We start from the raw sequence: 22671 nt of genomic DNA on the forward strand, positions 1-22671 counted from the left end.
TGGCGATCTATCATTTGCACCAGTTTTGTTGAAATAAAGTGTGAGCAGCTTGATATCACAAAAGGGTAGAACATTCAGATCATGACATATATATGTTAAAGTGTCTCGTAGCTCTTTCTTGAGGAATCTGCACACAATCTTCTAGCTAGTAAATATTTTTTTTTGTAAGACAAATATATTTTTGTATTAGTATAATAAAGGAAGGTATAACTTTACATCATATCTGTACAAGGTGTACAGTTAGACATATACATCTCCAAAAAAAATGGCTATATACGACCAGAAAAGGCCAACTATCCCCACAAAAAACTTTTTGGCGCCCAACAGAAACCACATCAAGTTAAACAAAAAGATTACAAGAAATGAAAAAGTAAATAATACACATATTATGCAAAGTGAATGTCTTAAAACCATGACTAATATCCAAGTCGGGCTTGGTGGTTTCACTTATCCAATAATTAAAATCCTCGTACACCTCATCATGATAACTCGTCAAAATGATTTGATGTTAAGCTGGTAGCAAAATATTCCGCCAATGTCATTAAACCTTCAGCAAAATTGTGACCTTAAGATTTGTTGGTCATATAAAATTTGCAGGGAGAATATATATATATATATATATATATATATATATATATATATATATATATATATATATATATATATATATATATATTTTGTTGTAAGATTTGATGACTTCTAATTATTTTATTTATCATTTGAAATATAAAAAAATGGAGATAGAATTTTTTATTACATTTTCTTATTTTTATCTTTATCATTGGAAATAAAAATTAATTTCAATTTTATATAAAAAAAAATCAGTATACATTGTCGTGTAAGTTATTATTTGTTGAATAATTACTTTTTCCCCCTCTTAGGTAGACTTCTAGATCCGTCGTTGTTAATTTGCTGCCAAATTTGAAGATTGATCGCTGCAAGTTGTAATTAAAAAAGGCGTATATATAGCATCGTCATCATCTACAGGCTTTTTTGAAAATTCATCACTGCAATTTGACCTGGTCCTCTAGCTTGAGAAATAATTAATTAGGCTTTGCAAGATCAATCAAAACACCAAAAATTAATAATAATGCACGCGCCCGCGCGCGATGCATGGCACGGAGTAATAAAAACAATTGTATTTGACAGATAGAAATTAAGAAAAAGTATAAATATAGTAAATAAGATGATAATTATATTAATGGAGTGTTTGAACAGATACTGAGAAATTAAACAGATTATGAATCCAAAAGGGTCTATAAATACTGAACACTTTAAATCAAAGAAGTGGGGAGATAGGAGAGAAGCAGAACCTAGCAGATCTTTTGGCTTGATAGGGCAAGGCAGGACCCAGTTTGTAAGACTTTTCTCCTTTCTTGCTTAATTGATGCTGTGCATTTTACTAGTTTAGTTCTAACTTTCTGACACAACAAGGACAAATCAATCTCTCATAATGTAGCATAAATGATGTTTTGGATTAATCGTTGTTTAATATTGTTATAATATATATGTGTGTCTCCAATAATTTTGGAGGTTTTAATATTATTAATTTTTTCATCAATAAAATTGTATCTTATCTTTTTATTATTATTTTTAAGTTAGTCCTTGATTATTATTATATTTTAGAATTGTAAATTTTTAAAATTATAAAATGATTAAAAATAATTTTAGAAGTCTGAATCTAAAATCTTTTTAGTTATTTCGAACACTTTTTATATAAAAAAAATCAATATCAATATCATACCTTTTTTTTTGTGAAAATATCAATATTTAAGTTTTTTCTGTGGGGATCTAATCGGTGTTACTGTTCAACGAGTCTCTATATTGTTTTTGATTCGCTCTTTTTCTATACTATGTTAATTATAAATAAAATGATTTCAAAATCACTGTCAGAATATTTTTATACATCATGAGAAATTAGAAAAGAAGTGAATTTCACCCTCCCCTTTAATGTAATTAATACTGAGTAAATTATGTACAAATTAATAAAAGCATCTTTAAGGTTAAAGAAAAGAACAAAGAAGAGTACTCATCTAAATGTTCTAGTCTTATATTTTACCAAAAAAAATATTTTTATAAAAAATATTAAAAGTAACTAAAAAGATTTTAGGATTCAAACTTCTAAAATTATTTTTAATTATATTTAAAAAATAAAAAATAATTAATGAAAAAATAACATGTAATTTGATTGGTTAAAAAATTAATAATATCAAAATTCACAAAATTATTTGGAGCCCCACAAGAATCTCTCTCTCTCTCTCTCTATATATATATATATATATATAACCAATATCTTAATCCTCCCACACAAAAAAAAAAAAAAAACATATTTTGCTTCTCACACACAGGGAAGCTACAAGCTAGGGCTCAAATTGCCCTCACACACATGGGTGAATGTTGACTCATCCACAAACATATCAAGTCGGTAAGTAATATTCGATAAGTAAGAGATATCATTCTCACAAACTTACATAATATTTGATAAATTCATAAATTTTCACTATCTAATTAAACTAACAAATGGAACAATAATAGAAGTAGGAAAATAGCATTCAACATAAGGATGAAATAAACAAAAGCACAAGTTGAAATATTTTTGGATAAAAACATAATAAAATGGAACAAAAATCAAACGACGAAGGTTATTAAGGTTAGATTTCATCGAATCAAACTCTCTTTACAATAAAACACAATACCAACTTTATATTCAATGTTAATTTTTGTCATTGTTCAATAATATATAGTTTTTAATCTCTAATTCCTTAAGTGAAAAAAAACTTAAATTTTTTCATTAAATGTCAATCCCTTGCATATTTAACAAATGAACTTGTTTTAAGTTTAATGACTCAAAGATAACCAATAACCTTTATTTTATTCTTAGCTTTGAGGTTTATTGGGTGTTCTACTATGATTCAAGAGATAAAGAGAGTATTTCTTAATCACAATTTCATTCCAAAATTAAGCTATGAAAACATTTTTCAATAACAAATCATAACAAACATTAAGAGTAGAAGTAAAACACTAACATTGAAGAACAAGATGCATATGTAAACATATTTCAAAAGAAATACATGAGAGAATGAGAATAAGGTTTAGTTACTATCTAATTTCAACAATGGAGAAATCTAGCTACTTATTTTTATGGATAGCACCAAAATATAAGATAGAGAAAGAAGATTGGAGAAATGAGAAAATGAGGAAGCTTTTCCTTCACCACATGGTGTCTTTTCCTGCAACGAAGTCCCTCCCTTTAAAATGATGAGCTGGTCACTTTAAATCCTAAAAATTGTAGTACTTTAGTGAAAATTTGCTTAAACCGAAAATTTCAAACTTAAGCAAATTCTAAATCTCTTTAGCTCTGCGCTCTATTCTATTTTTGCTTAAGCCAAAACTGTTTGGGCTTAAGCCAAATTTACTATAACTTTTTACTTTAAGCTTTCTCAATGCTCCAAATTTTATTTTAATCCATTTCAAATTCCTACAAAATAATCTATCAATAAGCACATGTAACCTATCAAAATGATAAACTAGATATAAAAACTAAATATTCACAAATTTATAATTAAAAAGGTCCAAACAAGCTTCTTAGTAAGAGAAAAGGTGAGATGACTACCTCAATTTACATCTGTCAACTTAGTACTTTTGATAATTATATGTCAACACGTTTTAAATTTATTTTATTAGTTATATTTTTTTTTTTTACTTTTTACATATACCCTTTATCACTTGAGTTCACATTAATGTCCCTTTAGTTCTTTTGCATGGCCGAACCAACAAGCAATGTAAATATACATTATTTATTATTTTAACTTACATTTCGAATTCGATTCATTCAAATACGTGATAAAAAAAAATCTCCACTTTTTTATTTTTAATTATTTCTATCTAGCTCTATTTCTCATTGAATTTTATCCATTCTATTTCACACAAATCACGAGTCCATATAAATTTCTTTAGTAGTTTATAAAAGGTGAGATTGTCTCAAGCTAATGTTGAAGTGCAAAATATATATGTATCAGCGGTCGGAGGGTGATACTTGATATATTGATCATGGGTTCATTGGGTGCATCAAGTGGAAGAGAGCTATTGCTTCACATGAATGGTGGCACGGGAAAAAGGAGTTATGCCAACAACTCTTCGTTCCAAGTATACTATCTTTTAACTTTATATTAATTTGTTTCATTTCCTTCTATATTGATCTAACTTTGATCTTAATGCAGAAAAAATTAATGCTTAAAGCCAAACCAATGCTTGAAGAAACTATAACAAGACTGTATCGTGATTCTTCTCCAAACTGCATGAAAGTAGCAGATTTAGGTTGCTCTGTAGGACCAAACACACTTCTTGTGACATCAAATATTATTGATATTGTTGATACCACATGCACCCGCTTGAATCGTGAACCACCCATATTCCAATTTTTTCTCAATGATTTATTTGGAAATGATTTCAATACCATCTTCAAGTCACTTCCTGATTTCTATACAAGATTGCAAGGAGATAAGGGAAATGAATTTGGTTCATGCTTTATTAATGCCACCCCTGGATCCTTCCATGGGAGGCTCTTTCCTAGTAATTCCATAAACTTTTTTCATTCTGCCAACAGTCTACACTGGCTCTCTCAGGTTAAATAAACTAATTCTTTCTTTGTATATTTTTTCTTTCTCCCTCTAAGCTGATTGAGATGTTAAGTCAACAAAAATTGTGTGTTTGGTTTATTTATAATTGTCAAATTATTTTTGCTTTATTTTTTCTTTTGTGGGGAATGATAGATGTGTAGAAAAGCAAAACAAGACGATATTTTTATAATTAATAAAAAAAAAAAATTTAAAAATGAACATAGTAAACAAATCAAACACCCTCTTAGTGTTTGATCTTATTTATCAAATTTTGGTTATAGGATCCGTTATCAGGGTTGACTAAGGAGACAAAATCACTTAACAAGGGCAACTGTCACATAGTTAGCACAAGCCCTTCAGAGGTGTACAAAGCTTACTTTAAGCAGTTTCAAGAAGGTTTTAAATCATTTCTAAAATCGCGTTCGGAGGAACTTGTGCCTGGAGGAGCAATGGTCTTAGTGTTACCTTGCACTTGCAAAAATGAAACTCTTTCAAAAAGCCTTTGGGAAGTAATAAGCCTAACACTGAATGACATGCTCTCGGAGGTAAATATATAACATTTTTTTTTATTAATTACTAACGCCGTCTGTTGAAAATTAATTAAGTATTTAAAACATAACATGTTATAATTAAGAATTAGGTATACATTGCAGGGTTTGATTGAAGAAGCAAAATTGGACTCTTTTAACATACCAACGTATGAGCCTACAATTGAGGAAATTAGGCATTTGATTAAGGAAGAAGAGTCATTGTTTCTTCAAAGATTAGAGGTTTTCACCGTGCCTAGGGATGAGGGTGTAAGTGAATGTGGTGATGATTTCTTTCTTGATGGAAATATAAGAGCTGAATTCATAGCCACATACACAAGAGCTGCAATGGAGCCTCTCTTATCTGCAAAGTTTGAGGCACAAGTTATAAATGAATTGTTTATCAGGTTTCGAAAGAAACTTGTGCAAATAATGAAGGTGGAGAAATTTGAGACTGCTAATTTGATGATATCCATGACAAAAATTGCTCGAAGAAGTGTTTAAAGATTATCTTAAAATTTAGTTTTTCTTTTGTAATTTTGTTTTGATTTGGTGAAATAAAGTTAAGTTCTAAGGAGTAGAATATGCTACCCTTGTTGAACCTTAAGATCTGTTCCAGTATTTCACAAATATATATATATATATATATATATATGCTTGAAAAAATATCGGTGAAATATAATCTCTTGTTTCGAATAAAGGCTTGGCCCAATCTCTGACTTGTTAGGATTACAATTGTTCTAGTTGGAGTGGATTCCTTTATATACCACGTTCAACAAAATATTTACACAAATAATAGCATGCAATGCCTTTAGCGTAAAGAACCGTCGTAAGAATGCCAAAATGAAAATAAATTAAGGAACAAGGAACAATAAGAAATGAGAGTGGAGCGTACCAGAGTGAGAGAAGAAGGAGAGTTTGAGAGATGGCAAACTATAGTGTTTAGTAACTGTTCATATTGAACCTACAAACTGTACAAATCTCATTCGAGTAAGTGCATTTACAATATATTTTCAGAACAATAATAAAAAATCATCTTCTACAAACTTAGTCAATAACGCTCGTTGAAATCATAGATAATGTAGCAGCCAATCCACCAGAACATTACTATTAGGGTTACCCTTTCATAAACATAAAGTAGCTACACCAAAGTCAACCGAAAAGAAATGTGATGTTCTGAAAATCTAGGGTTTGAAAACCAAGTGTTTATGCTAAAAATATTTAATATCAAGAATAGTCATTTACCATCATTGACACATACAACTGATTCAATTGATGTTCATCGACTGATGCGGCTTTTATGTTGGCACTAAAAATGACTAAGGGCTAACGATTAGCTATTTCTGACTGCTTGCTTGTACTTGGTAGAATTGGGATTAGAATCGGCCCAAATCAGGCCTACTTTAAGGAAGACTAGCTAACTTGGGAAAGAAAGACAAATATGCATGAAAGGTATTTTAGAGGTGGTTTATCAATTCAAAGTGCAGAAAGTGAAAACCAAAATAGGTCAAACCCAAAATCATTGAATGGTTAAGTGGATATTTAGTTTGATTTTGGAGAATTAATTCTCATCTATAATTATTTTGAATATACTTTTACATGTTTAGTTTCACATTAGAGAAAAATTTAAAATTAATTATAAGTTGAAATAACTTTGAATAACTTTCGCGTTGATTTAAAATTTTATCATGAATTTTACTCCTAACTTTATTTTATAATAAAACATCCACACATAAATCATATCACTTTAAAATCAATTTTAACCAAAATTAATTTTACAAAATCAATTTTATTCAAAATTAATTTTGTCAACATTCATTTAAACATACACTAAAAAAAACAACATAAGATAAAGATAAAAAAAGAAAAAGAAAAGAGGGAACAAAATGAAAAATGAGATCAAAATAGTATGTGAGAATCTTATGTATTGAGCAAAGAAATATGAATGTTTTAATGCATAGATCAAAATAAACTGGATTTCTTAAAATTCACAACATAAAAATATTTTATCCTTACACATGCTTTAAGGAAATCATTTGACTTTTCATTATATTGATCAAAACATATAGGATAAAAAAACTTTTCAATCAATTTTAAAAATTATGAAACCATACGTATAAGAAAAATCGAGCACAAAATTTTAATTGTGCAAAAGAATTTTTAATTTTTCTAATTTTTAAATATTATGGTGCTAGCTAAAAACCATCCCTTTGTAATAATGTGTGGAAAATACATCCAGGCCCCACACGTATTAGTATTATTATTTATAGCTTATAAATTAAGTTATAAACTATTTATTTATTTTTAATGAAATTAAAAAAAAAAAAAAGGGAAGAGTTAGACCAAAGATTGCATTGCTAAGAAAACGCAGGGACAGATTCGAAGGCGAGATCCAGCAGAAATTGCAGTGCGCGCCTTCACCCAATCACAGATTTAACATCAACAATTCAAATCTCAACTCAACCATGTGGGACACAATCGCCAACTTCAAGGAGAACTTGAACAAAATAGCCCTCGACGTTCACTACGCCGATGAAGACGACGTCGTTTTCCCTCCCGACGTCCACACCGCCGCCGTCTCCGATCGCCGCAATTCTCACAGCTCCGCGCATTCCAAATCGCTTCCTATGTCGCCGGCTGCCTCCAACGGAACATCCGATCACCCCTACTCTCCTGAGGTAATGTTTTCATGAAATTCGCTGCGAGGCTCTGCGATTATTATTTTTTTGCGATGCGATAATGGAATGTGCCGTGGAACGTTGGAATGTTAGCTAGCGATGTGTGATTGTGAATGCTCTACGAGTAATTGAATCGCATAGAGTTCAAATTAGAATTTAGAATTTGAGAGTGGAAGTAGGATAACGAATAATTGCGTTTGATTTAAGAGTGGTGTTTCAAAACCCTAGGCGTGACATCGTGTAGATAACTTGACAGATTAACTAGAAGACAAACCATGAAACCACTTAAGAGCGTGGATCAACTAATACGAAATTGTTTCAACTTTAAACTTGTGGTTTGGAGTTCATACCCTAGGTATGTAGTTGCGGCAATTACTCGGACAGAGAGTTTTGCGACCCATAGTGATCTTATCGGCTCGTGTAGGATTGTCTTGTGTCATGTGATCTCATACAAAAAATAAAGACAAAATTATAAATAACTACATTACTGCATATGAAAACAAGTGGCTCCAGAAATGTTACTATCACATGCAGAAGTTCTCTCACTCCTCAGTCTTGATTTCTGTGTAATGTGTAGATTGAGTTCTGAATCTTGTTCACATTTGTTTTTGCATTGTCCATCAGCATCTTATCAATGGAATAAATTGTTTGGTGTTTCTGGCAAGCACGGTTTGTTTGTCCTGTGGACCTTCAAAAGCTCCTATGTGTTAATTTCAAAGGATTTATTAGTAGCAAAGACGCCAAAAGCTTTGGGTTGTTCTCAGGCTGTGGTTCTTTGGTGTATTTGGCTGGAAAGAAATGGTAGAATCTTCTCAGATGGCAATCATCTATTGAGTTCATTTGGGATTGAGTAGTTTCATTTGCTTCTTTTGTTGTTATGCTTGTGATCTTTTTAGGGGGGATGTCCTTGTTAGATCTTCTTAGAGATTGACATGCATTGTTGATGCTTCTTGGATCCCCCCCTTTGTTGTGTTTTCTTTAGTTCTTCAGAGGATTTCTTATTCCCTTTTTGTATCTTCCTTTTCTATATTAATAAGTCCTTTTCTCATATGAAATAAAGGAACATGCTAGCTGCTAGCCAGTGCAAATTTATAGAATTTTCTTTTACCTAATGCATGAAAGTGAAATGTATTCAAATTTTATGGCACATATTTTCCCCTTAAATAGTCAGAGGTAGGTTGTTATTATGGTTAAAGGTGTCATTTTTTTTTAATTTTATTGTATTTCTTGTAGATAGAACAATATAAAGCAGAAATCAAGAGACTTCAAGCATCCGAGGCAGAAATTAAAGCACTATCTGTTAATTATGCAGCTCTATTAAAAGAAAAAGAGGTATGGCTGGTTATTACTTTTCTACATATATTTACCAATAGTATGTTGAATTTTCTGTTGATGTTTCTTTGTTGGACTGTTGGAGCTACTTAATGTTCAACTTTGCTTCTGTTTAGATAATGTTCTCCATAAGCAATTATAGGAGAAGAAAATAAAAAAGAAAAATAAAATAAACTTCTCCCATAAGTTAAAATTAGCTTATGCATAAGCTAATTTGTAGAAGCTCTCTCATTTAACTTCTCCAAAAGCTGATTTTGACTTATGCATAAGCAAATTTTCGCTTATGAGAGAAGCATATTTCACTTTTCCTTCTTATTTTATTCTCCTACAAGTGTTTATGGAGAAATTTATCCAAATAGGACCTATTTCATTCAGTGTCAACTATTAGTTGGAAACAGGCAATCTTTTGATACACGAACTTTGTCCCTTTTGTGATTTGTATGCAAATGATATTGTTTACATGTAGGTTGGATTTTTTTTTTTTGGCTACTTCCTTGAAGAACTACTGTTGGTTCTGTGTAGCTTTTGCTATTTAAAATCCTTAAGAACCTAATATTTTTCTAAACAATTGTCAGTCCTAATTATTCTGCAATGTGGATTTGCTACATGTATCAACCAATACCACTGGCTCTATTACCTGCCAAATTTTTAGGAAAACCAGTAGATCTTTTTAATGGTTTCTCTTAATGTTTTGTTAGGTATTCCCTTGCTTTTCATCATATTATCTTTCACTTGAACCACTTTTCTCACTTGGTACTTCATTGGTGTTCTTATCACATGATCAAACAAACCATAGGCATATTTCTATTATCTTCTCATCAAGCACTACTCCAACTTATTCTCAAATAATATCATTCCTAAATCTTCTAGATCCTCTTGTCCATCTAATATTTATCTTCACTACACTTAATTTTTGCTCTTATCATCAGCACTCACTGCTGAACTCTCACTGCCATAGAGCATTGGTAATCTTGTATAATTTTCTTGAGTTTTTATAGGAACTTTTTGTCCACAAATTATGATCAAGAAGTTGCCAATTTGATCCACCCAACTTCAATCCTAGTATTATGATTAATCTTACTTTCCAGCACATTTTAAGATGGATCCATGGCACATTGCAATCCCCAATTTGGACCTTATATTGTGTTTGTATAAAATAAGGTGAACTCAGTTGTAATGCACTATTTGAAGAATATATGATATCTATAGAAAATTTGGACCTGGACCTTATTTTTTTCTAAGACTCTGATCCCTTCTCCCGTATGCCCAAACAAAAGGTTCTTTATTTTCTCAAATATATTGTTGGATTATATTTCATTAGGTGATATCTATCTCAGGCAGAGCAGAGGTTCCATAAAGAATCAATTAACAATTTGTCTAACTTATTAATTTTAGATATTTTATTACTTCCCTTTGTTAAGTTTAACTATCCAAGCCTTTCAACTTCACAGGATCAGATTGTTAGATTGAATAAAGAAAATGGCTCATTAAAACAGAATTTCGAGGCTACAAGTCCAGCATCTGCAAATGGTGCTTACACAGTCAAGGTAATCCTATATTCTAAATCACAAGACTTGTGAAATTATGAGTGTTATATTCTTTAGTAACTGTTGGAAACAAATCTTAGATATTGGGAATTGCTGTATTGAAAGTCTAGGACACATGAATGTTCAGATTCATGCATAGTGCTTATCTTATAAACTTAGGGAATTGCATTTATGTTTACTTCTCTTAAAATTAAACATGGAATGTATATGAATATATGCCCTGTTGGGTGGTTTTTCTCTCAAGCAATTCATCAAAATATTCAGTCTTCAACTTGGTACTGGAGCGCCGATCAAAAAAAAAAAAAAAAACTTGGTATTGGAGCTACTTCTTTAGGAATTTTTATAAGAACAGAGGACCCTTGTAGGAGCTAAGTTCTGGGGGGTTGATGTGTACTTGTACTCTTCATTCCAGTCGCAGTAAATTTTTTCTTTCTAGTTTCTAGTAACACTACTGATCAAGATTCACAACATCACTAAGGATTCTTGTTGATTACTCTGAATATTTATGCAGGGAAGTAATGACCAATCACCAAATCCACTGCATAGGTTCACAACTCAAATGAAAAATCGTTATGCTACAAACAATGGAACCACATCTACTTTGGAATCTGATGCTAGTCAAAGTAAGATGGTATCTAAACATTCAAACTTACGAGTAAAGGACAAGGTAACTACATCTTGGATATTTTGTTATCCTCAAATAATGAATTTATGTAGAAAGATTTACCATTAGGTGGTTTGCATTTATATTACTTGCTATTTTGATCTTTTTTTGTCCAAATGTATATTCGTTTTTCATGGAGTCCTAAGAAGCATGATATGAAATTTTTTAAAAATAAAGAAAAAAAAGTTTTTGTTCGCTTTTCTATTTTTGTTTTTGGTACTGGTCATTTTGATTTAAACTTTTTGATAGGATTTATATTTTTATTTTTAGTGATGAATGAACTTGACAACAGATGTATGAATGCCTTCTAGGAGCAAGCAGATATGGTAGAGGGAAAAAGTAGTCCCACAGCCACAGCAGCAGTACAACATACTCATGAGATACGAAAAATGAAGTTGGAACTAGAGCAAGAACGCAAAAAGTTGGCAAATATTCAGCTAAAATTCCAGGGTAATTATTCTGCATTTAGAATATCTAGATTGTAATATATTTTTGCATGTTTAAATAGAAACTGCTAACCATCTTGATCTTTCCTTGATGCCAGAAGAAGAGAAATTGAACAAGTCTTTCCAGGAGGAGCTTAAATTGCTAAAGTTGGAAAGAGACAAAGTGAGTTTATATAAACATAGATATAAATTTGATTTATTTCTACAAGATTTTGGCAAAAATGTTTTTACACCATATTAGTAGAGACAATGGATAGATAGTATTTTTAAAAAATAAAATAAGATATTAACCACGCGTTAACTATGATTTTTACCTACCATTTCATAACTGTTAGATTGTTTTATGGTTTACCTTTGTTAGTTTTTTTTATCTTCAGACTGAAATATGTTGAAATTTATTTCCTTAGTGTTTCTATAATTTTTTTTGTCCCTAATATATTGAAACCATTTTTTTGTATGTATTTTATACTTTTTTAAATATAGCCACATTTGCGACAATGCCATCTTCCATACGTGCTATGGTGAATTTTTGGCTCACTGCCATAAGAGACAATCCACAATTGATAAACTGCTTTGATTGTGAATTGAAATTGTTATTAAATCAAAAGAAAAGAATGGAAGAAAATCAGAGAATATGATGATACGAAGCAAATGAAAATATATATTTGGGAATAAACACATTGCCTAGATTCATGAAAACTATATGATTATAAATTTAAAGAGTATATGGATCAGCTTTCTCAGATGATTTCAACTCTCCATATCACTATTTCTTTAGATAATATATTTTAAATAGAGAGGGAATATCTAGAACACTTTCTTGTTTACCTTGATGATCCATTGAGTAGTATATTATGTCTGTTCAAGGAATCTGGATGTTGGTTTGTTGTACTATGTAATGTGATAAGATAGGCTATATTATAGTTTGTTGGTTATCTAATCTAACCAATACATATGTTGTATTATTGCTTGGAAGACAACAAATGAGGTGAGCAAATTACACAATGAATTGAATGAGAAAATATCAGAAATAAAACGTCTGCAATTGGAGTTGACTAGACGAGAAGATGAAGAAGCAGGTGATTCTGTGGATAGCTTCAAAAGACTAATTGAAACTTTGGAGAAGGAAAACACTACTCTTAAGGTTAGTAAATTTATGCATTAATGTTTTTCATTGTAATACAGAAAAACCTACTGTCTTATCACTCAAAGTTTGATAATGACTTTTTTTTATGTTGTGTTCCACACTGCACTTTAATAAATTCTATCTTCTTATTGTTATTAGTTGGAAAAAGATGAACTTGAGGTTGCCCTCAAATCAAGTAGGATGGCTAGTAAAATGTCACCTGATGATTCTCAGATTCAGATCAAGGTTCCAAGCAGTAACAGTGATGTGAGCCAAAACTTGAAAGCAATATTTACTTTACAGGTTATGCCTCAAGAATCATGTTAGTAATTGTTGTCTTCATTTCTTCTCTTTTGTGGGGTTTTGGAATTTGGCTTTCCAGGAGCAGTTACCAGATCCTTCCAAAAGTTTTCCAGGGAACGAAGACTTGGAAAGATCCTTACATAAGCTAAGTAAAGAATTGAAGGAAACGCAAAATGAGAGGAACAAAGCAGTACAAGAATTGACCCGTCTTAAACAGCATTTGTTAGAAAAGGTTTCATTTTATTTTTTTGAAGCCTTATCAAATTATGATTTTTAAGGGACAATGTACTGATTACCATAATCCATTTGTCGTGTTTATCTCAAAATATATTGTTTCCCACTTGTATTACATTTTGTCCCCTCAAACCTCTAATAAGCATGAATGAACTTATTTGCATCCATTCCAGATGAATTTAGTATATCAATCTTCCCCCAGTACACTCAAAGATGTTCACCCTGCTTTTTTTTGTCTAGGAATCTGAAGAGTCAGAAAAAATGGATGAGGATATCAAAATCATTGAAGAACTACGTGATAGCAATAATTATCTAAGGGCTCAAATAGCACATCTTGAAAGAACTCTGAAACAGGCAACTGCAAGTCAGGAGAAACTGAAGATGGCAAACGACAATGAAATTCTGAAGTCCAGGGAAATCATTGATGACCTCAACAAGAAGCTTACAAACTGTATGAGCACAATAGATGCTAAGAATACTGAACTTGTAAATCTACAGACAGCTCTTGGACAATATTATGCTGAAATTGAAGCTAAGGTTGTTTTTAATTTTTTGTGTACAAATTTACTGGCATTGATTTGATTTGTTAACATTTCCTCACTTATTTTTCATCAATATCTTTGTGTGTGCCTGTCTGTCTATTGCTGCATGTAGTAAGCTTATATCCTCTATAATTTTGTTTTCTGAAGGAACATTTAGAAGGAGATTTGGCTCGTGCAAAGGAAGAAACATCTAAGCTTTCTCAACTGTTGAAAGTATGAAACCCTCTCTTACTGTTTCTAAATATAATTTTTAGACAACCCATACTTTATTTTTAAGACTTTTGCTGAACAGCATTGGACCCTTATGATGATGATTGTGACAACAAAAGAATATGATCTCTGCTGACCATGAGAGTCTTGGTCTGTATTCTTTTGATCCAATCATTTCTTTTGTACAAATCCTGGTAGAGTAGGAAAATGTGGTAGCTTAACTTATGGGCTTCCCTCCAACACTTAAGCAGAAAGAAGTGTATTTTTTGTTACACAGTTTCATCCTTATAGACAAAGAGAATCATATCTGAGAGGTAAGATAATTTGGAAGCATTTTAGTTTAGGCTTATTTCAAAAAGATAATAGAAGGAAATCAGTGGTTATGGAGAGAGTGGTAGTGCTAATGGTTATCAGAAGAGAGAGAGCTTGTGCCAAGGGAAAGCTCAAATACAAAATTACAAATGTCCTGCCAGTGGGTGTTGACCTTGTATTTGATTTTTTAGTTTATCATTTACTTTTTCATATTCCTTAAAGCTTAAATCATCCTATATTATTCCCCATTATTCCTCAAAACTTTGCTGCATTATATTGATATATTATTACGTTTTCCAAGTCAAAAAGTATAAGTTAACTTGGCATTTCCAATCAAGTAACATGTTGATTAAATGGTTGCCAGGATGCAGACTGCAGAGCAAATGTATTGATCAGTGAAAAAGAAGAAATTTTAGCAAAGCTTTCTCAATCTGAGAAGGTACAATCGGAATGGAGAAGTAGAGTAAGCAAGCTTGAAGAAGACAATTCCAGATTGAGGCGAGCTCTTGAGCAGAGTATGACACGGTTAAATAGAATGTCAGTGGATTCTGATTTTCTTGTTGACAGGTTGGTATGTTTTTCATCAAAGTAATTTTTAATGCAATATCAGCTTCTGGCCATGTGACTTGGGAGCCCCCAATATTTCTAGCTGATTGGTTTTAAATGAAGATGAAATGCTTGAAGGGACTATTGTCTACAATATTTCTGTATCTATCATTAATTTCCTAAAAAGTTTTTAATTGGAAATGGAGTCTTACAAGTAATGTTATTTGTCATCATGTTGCTTCTGCTTGAGAATAAATTAATATACTAATCTTGTATTTTTGACAGGCGCATTGTGATAAAATTACTGATCACTTATTTCCAGAGAAACCACAGCAAAGAGGTATGGAAGCCCACTAATTTGGTTGCTTAAGATACCTCATGTAGGACTGTTCATTCCTTTCTGTTGCATGTAATTATCCTAACTTTTGGTGTGTGCGTGCACTGGGGGGATTCATGGACTCAGCTTTTATTTCGTTGTCTGAGCTATTAATTATTTTATCCAAGTAAAATTGTGTTGTCCACCTGTATTTGTTTACTCCTTGCAGTACATGTAATTAAGCAGTGTTCTTTTATCAGTTGTGTGATCTCTTGTTCAAATTGATCTTGCTCATGAAGTGTTATATTGGGACAGGTTTTGGATCTAATGGTTCGCATGCTGGGATTCTCTACCGAGGACAAACAAAGAATAGGTGTTGCTCAACAAGGTCCAGGAAAAGGTGTTGTCCGTGGTGTTCTTGGGTTTCCTGGCCGCCTAGTTGGAGGTATCTTGGGAGGAAGTGGTTCAACTGAATCAGCTGCAAATGTAGGAGTAGATAACCAGGTCCATTTCTTCACATCTTGTATTTGTTATCCGTGGGGCTTACTTAGAAAGCGAAGTGCAGAAAAAAATATGATAAGAACACTGGGAGAACTTCACAAAAGTTTGTTGTTATAATAGAAAGCCCAAGGCCTTAAACCCGACACTGCAATCCTATAATTCCAAATGTGGTACTCAAGTCCCATACTTACAATTGGATCATAATAGAATATTGAGGGTGTGGCTTTTCTTCCTTTTGGTGTTTCTGGCAGCCCAGAAGAAAGGAGATAAGGTTGAAGAATGGTGTTAAAAGTTTTATTCTAACTGGACTATTGTCTTTCTTTATCTATGTTGTGAACACAATAATTTCTTTTATTTTGAAGGCACAAGTGTGAACCATATCCCTAAAACCAGTTGGGGTTTTTTAACATGATCCATGTTTATGCTACAGCAGACACTGCACATATGTTGTTCCTTTGGTCGATAACATCTACCCAAAGAATCTTATACAAATGCTGAACTGCATTCTAGATTTTGTCACATTTAACGCAGTTTACTTTATTTTTCTTATCATGAATTTGAATTTGTACATTTCCTATTTCAGTCCTTTGCAGATCTGTGGGTTGATTTTCTTCTCAAGGAAACAGAAGAAAGAGAGAAGAAGGAGTCAGAAGGAAGAGATAAATCCATCGATGAGTCACATGATAAAAGTTTTGATATTAATTCTTCTCCACCACATTCCAATCAGAGGTTTAGCACTGGAGCATCAATTAACTCACCCACTAATCAAAACATCAGTTCTCACCCTCGTGGATACTTTCAGCATTCCGAACAAATTGGTTCAGAGTTCTCAACAGTTCCCCTTACATCATCAGATAGTAAAACTACTAGTTCAAGACTTCCTAGATACTAAATATACATTTTTTTCCATGTAATTAAACAAAAGGTATAGATCAATGATAAATTGTAGACATGTAATATTGTTCAATTAATTCTTTCATTTCATTGCCTTCGTCATCTTGTGTGGCTATTCTTGCATAATTTAAAACACTGGAACAGTGGAAAATTATCCTGCTGTATGTCATGTAATACCACACTCTTATCTCTTTGATACATAGAGTATATAATATATGATGCACTATGTTTCACTAGCCTACGTGCTACTCCTTTATTAATCTCTCATCTCAGTATAAATAATATTTCTAAAACTCTAAATATGTTGAATGATATCATGTGATCCATGTAGTTTATTTCACTTAATGGGATAAGATTTTGTTGTTGTTTGTGTAATCTCTCCTCATTCTATATCTTGACGGATTTCCCGTAGCAGTCTACTATTTTTTCAGCATGAGGGTTAGATTAAACTGAAAAGCGGCCATTGAGTTTTGGTAAGGACTTTTTAGCCAGTACAACATAGCTCAATGCCTCAATAATATCCGAGATGAAAAGCTGAACCTCTTCATTGTGGAGAGCCAAGCCAAGGAAGAAAAGGTTAATATGGACTCAGTAACAACTAAAAGCATGGATGCGACGTGACAAATGCTGTGGTTTGCCAACGATAAGACCCTTATCAACATTGCGACCATTGCAGTTATCCATTCAACTGGGCCTCAAGCTCAAAAGATCTGGTTATTACTTATCAACTGGCCGCTGGTTCAAATCCATGGACACTACTTTGGCAAAAAAAAAAACCCTGAAAGATAAAAAATTTTAACTTTTATGATAATTTTCTTAAAAATTATACCTATTTACTAAAATTTCTCATTGGTTGATAACAAAAACTTTTATACTGATTGTACATAAAAATTAAAATCTTATTTTAAATTGATATGTATCCAAATTAATTACAATTGTAGATTTATATCAAAATGTGTTTTTTAATTAAAAAAATAACTTTTCAATGTTAAAATATGGTGAGAACATTCACTCCTGCCAACAGTGATATGCCCCTTGTTGCAGTCATATGTTTGTTGTCTATCACGTACCGAATTTTCCCACCAAATAATTTCCATTAGATTATCATGTGATAGAATCTTTTGATAGTTTGGTGTGCTGTTACTTCGTGTCAACTGGGATTCTTATTATTTTTTGTAGCCTTTTATTGAGTCATCTTCATAGGATTAATGGATTTATTTTTTAAAAAGTATATTCATTTTTCTTCCCCGCAAGTCCACATTAATGTTAAAAAATTGAACAGATTAATGTTAAAATAATTCAAACCGTCCAGACATAATAAAAAAAGAAAAGAAAAGAAAATGGACTCAAAATTAAGTCAAGTAAATCCAAATTTAGTAAAGAACCAACGCTACTTTCCTTATAAAATATTTTCTACTTCAACAAAAATATTTTATAACTAAATAAAAGTTCATGCATGGTTCCCACATTTTTTTTGTTTATTTTATAAAACATTATTTAATAATAGTTTATGATTTTTCCTAATTTCTTATATAATCTTACTTTAGTACATAAATGTTTTAATAAACATATATTTAAATATAATATAATTTAGAATAAATTACACTAATACTTCATAGATTTTTTGTCAGTGTACATATTCATCTTTTTTTTCCTTGCACTACCCTTAATTGTTTGAAAATTAAACTAACACTCAATACCACATGTACCCTCCATAAAAGGTGATCCTTAATTCTAATCTAAACCACAGATATCCTCTATAAGCAATTTTGTTCAAGACTTGAACCTAAGACATTAGGTCTTGTACCTCTATATATATAAAGGAAGTTATTGACATTTTAAAAAAATAAAACAGGAATATTGTGAATAATCTAAAAAAAATCCCACTAGTTAAATATACTCTAAAAATTATTATAAAAATTAAGAAAATGAATTAACCTATTTTTCTTTTAAACTTGAGTTATTTTTATAAACAATTCTAGAAAACTTACTGAAATAAACTAAAAATAACTTATAAACATATCGTCCCAATTTTATCGGATGTCCCTGACGGGAATCTTATAAACTTAATAAATTATCATAAATCCTCCCAAATACTTGTACAAATAATATAAAATAGTTAACCGTAAAATAATCATCCCATGGGTCTTAAAAAACTGTAAATGAATTCTTGCAAACATCCTGATATTTACCGGTTCAACCACAGGAACCGTGTTTTTTGGCAAAATTTCATAACCAAACCGATATTTTGAACATTGTTCTACATAATGAACCCAACACCAAAACACAGACGGTAACGAATGCTACTTAAAAATAAAAATAAATAAATAAATAAAAATAAAAAGAAGCATGCAAGTATTTTTATCTTACAAGAACAATTTGATTGAACTCATACAAACCTTCAAAAGAAACCAGTAAAACCCATATGCTTGCACAGTTAGAAACTACTGAGAAATTACTATTTGAAGATAATCCAAACTGATTGCCATTGACACCATACCCAGCCTAAAACCAACCCAAACATAGCGAAGATCGACATTCGATAAAAGACACTGGCCTTGGCAACTTCCTTGAGCAAACAAGTGGAGCTCTTTCTTTCTGATGTTACAAGGATTAACAACTAAGATAACTTGGCTTTCAATGGACCCAATGGGATCTTACTCAAGACCTTAGCATCAAACACAGCATACTGCTTTTTAATCTCAATAACTGCCTTCTCTGCAAGTGGATCTATCTTATCATCGTACTTCTCATATAGCACAGGAACCGTGTGCAACAAGATAAAAGCTGCCCATGAAATGAAGAGTATGTAAATGAATAAAATTCCATACCATTTTTTTATAAAAATTATGTAATTTAAAGTAGTACTAAGTATTCTTACTTATGTAGAACAGGGTCAAGAAATTGCACCAGTTCCCCACAATTGACAGAATCCATACGCTAGCAATAACCTAACATCAACAACAGAATCATCAATATTATAAATAACATCATGATAATAGTATATGAATTATACTTAAGCAAAATCAAATTAGACACCCATTTATCCATTAAAGCACAGCAGCTTGTAGAACAGTAAGAAGTGGTACCATCTTGGTAAGTTACAATCAATTGGCCCAAAAACATTGTAGATATTACTTATAAAAAATCTTCTATTTAGTATGCATTTAATGGTGTCAACAAATTATTAAGTTACACACCACTAGGAATTTCTTCAAGTCCCTTCCAGAGCCAATACTATGCAAAACAGCAAATCCCCGGTTGACTTCAATTCTCAATGCAGACGCAACTTGCAGGAATGGCTCCTCTGGAAGATGAAATTCCGGAATGCGAGGTGGAGATCTGCAACATAATTTGGCATTCCTCGCAAAAGGTTAGATAAGCCAAACCCCAAAACACACTATACTACCTCTCTGTTCAACAAACTACGAAGTTTTAGAGGCTTACTTGTGGATGAAAGTATGGGCATTGGACCACAAGAACAGAACTGCGAGCAACAGTATCAAAATGTGACACACCAGAGTAAGAAGGTGATACTCAAGCAACTCAAAAAGAACCCAAACAGCAGTGGCTCCGCCAAGCATGCCAGCAGAAATTTTCTTGTTCCTCCACAATAACACATCAGCAGCTGCAAAATATTGTCATCAAAAACAAAGCCATAAGATATTATCAGACTGCAACTTCATTTATCACTCTATAAAACCACTCACAATCGCATACAATTCTCCATTCAATGACACCTCATCAAACAACTCTTCAATTCTTGACTTAACATCCCAATTTTCACCTATGCAGCCCTAGTCAAATTCACATTACAAGCTATTTATCATCATTCAAAACCATGCCTATATAAGCTAAACTCGACTCATCTAGAATTAAAACCACCTGAAAACGTAACATATAATAAACTAGAACCAGGGTAAGGTCGCTAACATTAAAAAAATTCAATTTTGAGAAAACCTCATTAATTTCAAGGAGCCTCAAAGAGAAACACAAAGCACAATTTAACATGTTACAACTTACATCCACAACATTCCCACATTGAATCTGTTCACAAAACCCAAAACGCAATAAAACGACAACAAAAATAAGTGAGCAAGAAAAAATGAACAAAAAAAAAGTTTTACGTTTTCCGGCGCCGAAAACGGAGTGAACGGGTCTCTCCCTTCCGAAGAGGCGAAAAACCTTATCCTTAACGGAGGAAGTAACGGTTTTTTCGGAGTCGGAGTCGGAGTCGGAAGATGAAGAGGACGAAGAATCGTGGCCGTGAAGCTTCTCGGTGATCTTATCGAGCAGCGATTCGTCGGCGGCGCCGTTGGTGACGGTGCTCTCCGGTTCCTCCGCCATTGGGCCGCGAATTTCTCAGATCGGAAAAAACCCTAACCCTAATGCTTCGATTTCGGAAAATGGAAGAAGCTTTTTTTTTCTTTGGTTCTCGCTGCAGTGTGTGTGAGAGTAGGGTTGGGACTAGGAGTGCGAATCTCAGTGTGGCTTTTATGCGTGTCACGAGTAACGAGGTTCGGGATATCCGAACCTGAGGCTCGGGACTCAAGAGGACTGGATTTGTCTACACTAAACAGTAAACAACTCTCATTCTATCTAACCTCTTTCTCCATTTTTTTCATATTTTTCTATCATTTTATTTTCTTAATATTTTTTTTACTTTTAATTTTTATTTGATTTGGAGTGTAAAATAGGTTAGTGTCATGGAAAACTATTAGATTTGTCATTTGTCCCTTTTCAAACTATTTTCATAGTATCTCTTTAAAATGACGTTGTTTTGAGAATTAGATTAATATTTAATTATAAAAATATTAATACAATTCTTAAAATGATATCATTTTAAAGGGATAACATAGGAATAACTTTAAAAAAAATAATAACTCCATACAAAATCATCTAGATTAGTTCAAATATATTAAAATCACATCATCTTCATCTTCAATTACTCAGTATTTTATGAGACTATGTATGTTATGGACGATATCTCTAATCGGTTGATCTACATTCTTAATCGGCCTATCAGAATAGGTAAAGGCTTACACAAATAAATAAGAAGGGGAAATCCTAAAGCATTAGGATGCGTCAAGGAATCTTTTATAACCCGCAAAGAAGGAATCTTGAATTATCTTCCCTTATCCACAAATTATTTAGGACTCACTAGTAAGACACCACATGTGACTTGAGAAGGACTATTAGTATATATAGGACCTGAGTTAATGGAAGCATGTTTGGTGGAGTAGAGATTGTGAGGAAATAAGTTTGTCCTCCTTTGGTCTCACACAAAATAGATGCTGGTTAGCAAAAAAAATAAGAGATAATTGCTACTTTTACCTCATAGAGGTGACAAAAGCACTGGAGAGTATTTATTGACCTTTCTCGACTTAATTGTACTAATTGTAACAATAAAAGAATAAATGATTTATTTGTTTTTTTTTTCAATTTCTTTTAAAGTTTATTTGATTTTTTATATTATTTGTTTGGTTTAGTTTGATTATTTATTTTTTATTTCAATTTGGTCATTTTATTTATTTAAGATTGACTTCATTAATTATTTAAAAATGAACTTTTTTGTTTTAGTTTTCTTTTCTTTCCCTCCATTTCATTTTTAACAAAAAAAATATCATTTTTAAATGATTAACAACGTTAATGTTAAATAAATCGAATGATTAAACTAAACAAAAAAAAATAAAATAAATGATTAATAAACTTTTTAAAAAGTAGAGTGTTAAACTGAACTAAAAAAAAGATAAAAGATCAAATTAATTTTTTTTAAAAGATAAAACTGAAAAAAAGAAGATAAAAGACTAAATAGATTATTTGAACAAAATAAAAAAGATAATTATAATTTTACATTTTCTTTAAAATCTCTCT

General features: G+C 31.7%; 3 protein-coding genes across 3 annotated transcripts; 2 read left to right on the forward strand and 1 right to left on the reverse strand.

Annotated features, from left to right (window-relative positions):
- Positions 1 to 1287: 1287 nt before the first annotated feature.
- LOC100794392 (probable caffeine synthase MTL2) lies at positions 1288 to 5837 on the forward strand. The gene is made up of 5 exons (XM_041012141.1): positions 1288 to 1357; positions 4020 to 4146; positions 4221 to 4625; positions 4901 to 5164; positions 5273 to 5837. Exons 2-5 carry the CDS (start codon positions 4051 to 4053, stop codon positions 5648 to 5650), a joined length of 1143 nt encoding a protein of 380 aa, XP_040868075.1. The 5' UTR covers positions 1288 to 1357; positions 4020 to 4050; the 3' UTR covers positions 5651 to 5837.
- Positions 5838 to 7458: 1621 nt separating this feature from the next.
- LOC100794919 (golgin candidate 3) lies at positions 7459 to 17033 on the forward strand. Its single transcript, XM_006602767.4, has 15 exons — positions 7459 to 7824; positions 9058 to 9156; positions 10608 to 10703; positions 11215 to 11370; positions 11679 to 11817; positions 11912 to 11976; positions 12790 to 12957; positions 13099 to 13206; positions 13322 to 13474; positions 13717 to 14013; positions 14166 to 14231; positions 14905 to 15107; positions 15372 to 15426; positions 15718 to 15906; positions 16487 to 17033. The coding sequence occupies exons 1-15, from the start codon at positions 7612 to 7614 to the stop codon at positions 16793 to 16795; spliced, it is 2316 nt and encodes a 771-aa protein (XP_006602830.1). The 5' UTR covers positions 7459 to 7611; the 3' UTR covers positions 16796 to 17033.
- A 1951-nt stretch (positions 17034 to 18984) lies between these two features.
- On the reverse strand, positions 18985 to 21265 carry LOC100778096 (reticulon-like protein B5-like). Its single transcript, NM_001253302.2, has 5 exons — positions 20925 to 21265; positions 20245 to 20425; positions 19998 to 20139; positions 19679 to 19748; positions 18985 to 19584 (listed from the first exon to the last, which is right to left on the reverse strand). Exons 1-5 carry the CDS (start codon positions 21142 to 21144, stop codon positions 19418 to 19420), a joined length of 780 nt encoding a protein of 259 aa, NP_001240231.1. The 5' UTR covers positions 21145 to 21265; the 3' UTR covers positions 18985 to 19417.
- Between the last annotated feature and the right edge of the window lie 1406 nt (positions 21266 to 22671).

This window comes from Glycine max, chromosome 18 (genome assembly GCF_000004515.6).
Source record: "Glycine max cultivar Williams 82 chromosome 18, Glycine_max_v4.0, whole genome shotgun sequence".
Lineage (NCBI taxonomy): Eukaryota > Viridiplantae > Streptophyta > Magnoliopsida > Fabales > Fabaceae > Glycine > Glycine max.

Excerpts from the sequence above, each read along its gene's own strand:
- LOC100794392 (XM_041012141.1), top strand. The coding sequence starts at position 4,051 with ATGGGTTCATTGGGTGCATCAAGTGGAAGAGAGCTATTGCTTCACATG. Across the intron at positions 4,147-4,220 it reads CCAACAACTCTTCGTTCCAA|AAAAAATTAATGCTTAAAGC; the intron begins GTATACTATCTT and ends ATCTTAATGCAG. Across the intron at positions 5,165-5,272 it reads TGAATGACATGCTCTCGGAG|GGTTTGATTGAAGAAGCAAA; the intron begins GTAAATATATAA and ends TATACATTGCAG.
- LOC100794919 (XM_006602767.4), top strand. The coding sequence starts at position 7,612 with ATGTGGGACACAATCGCCAACTTCAAGGAGAACTTGAACAAAATAGCC. Across the intron at positions 13,207-13,321 it reads TTCCAAGCAGTAACAGTGAT|GAGCAGTTACCAGATCCTTC; the intron begins GTGAGCCAAAAC and ends TTGGCTTTCCAG. Across the intron at positions 15,108-15,371 it reads TCTGATTTTCTTGTTGACAG|GCGCATTGTGATAAAATTAC; the intron begins GTTGGTATGTTT and ends TATTTTTGACAG.
- LOC100778096 (NM_001253302.2), bottom strand. The coding sequence starts at position 21,144 with ATGGCGGAGGAACCGGAGAGCACCGTCACCAACGGCGCCGCCGACGAA. Across the intron at positions 20,140-20,244 it reads GCCCATACTTTCATCCACAA|ATCTCCACCTCGCATTCCGG; the intron begins GTAAGCCTCTAA and ends ATTATGTTGCAG. Across the intron at positions 19,749-19,997 it reads ACTTGAAGAAATTCCTAGTG|GTTATTGCTAGCGTATGGAT; the intron begins GTGTGTAACTTA and ends TGTTGATGTTAG.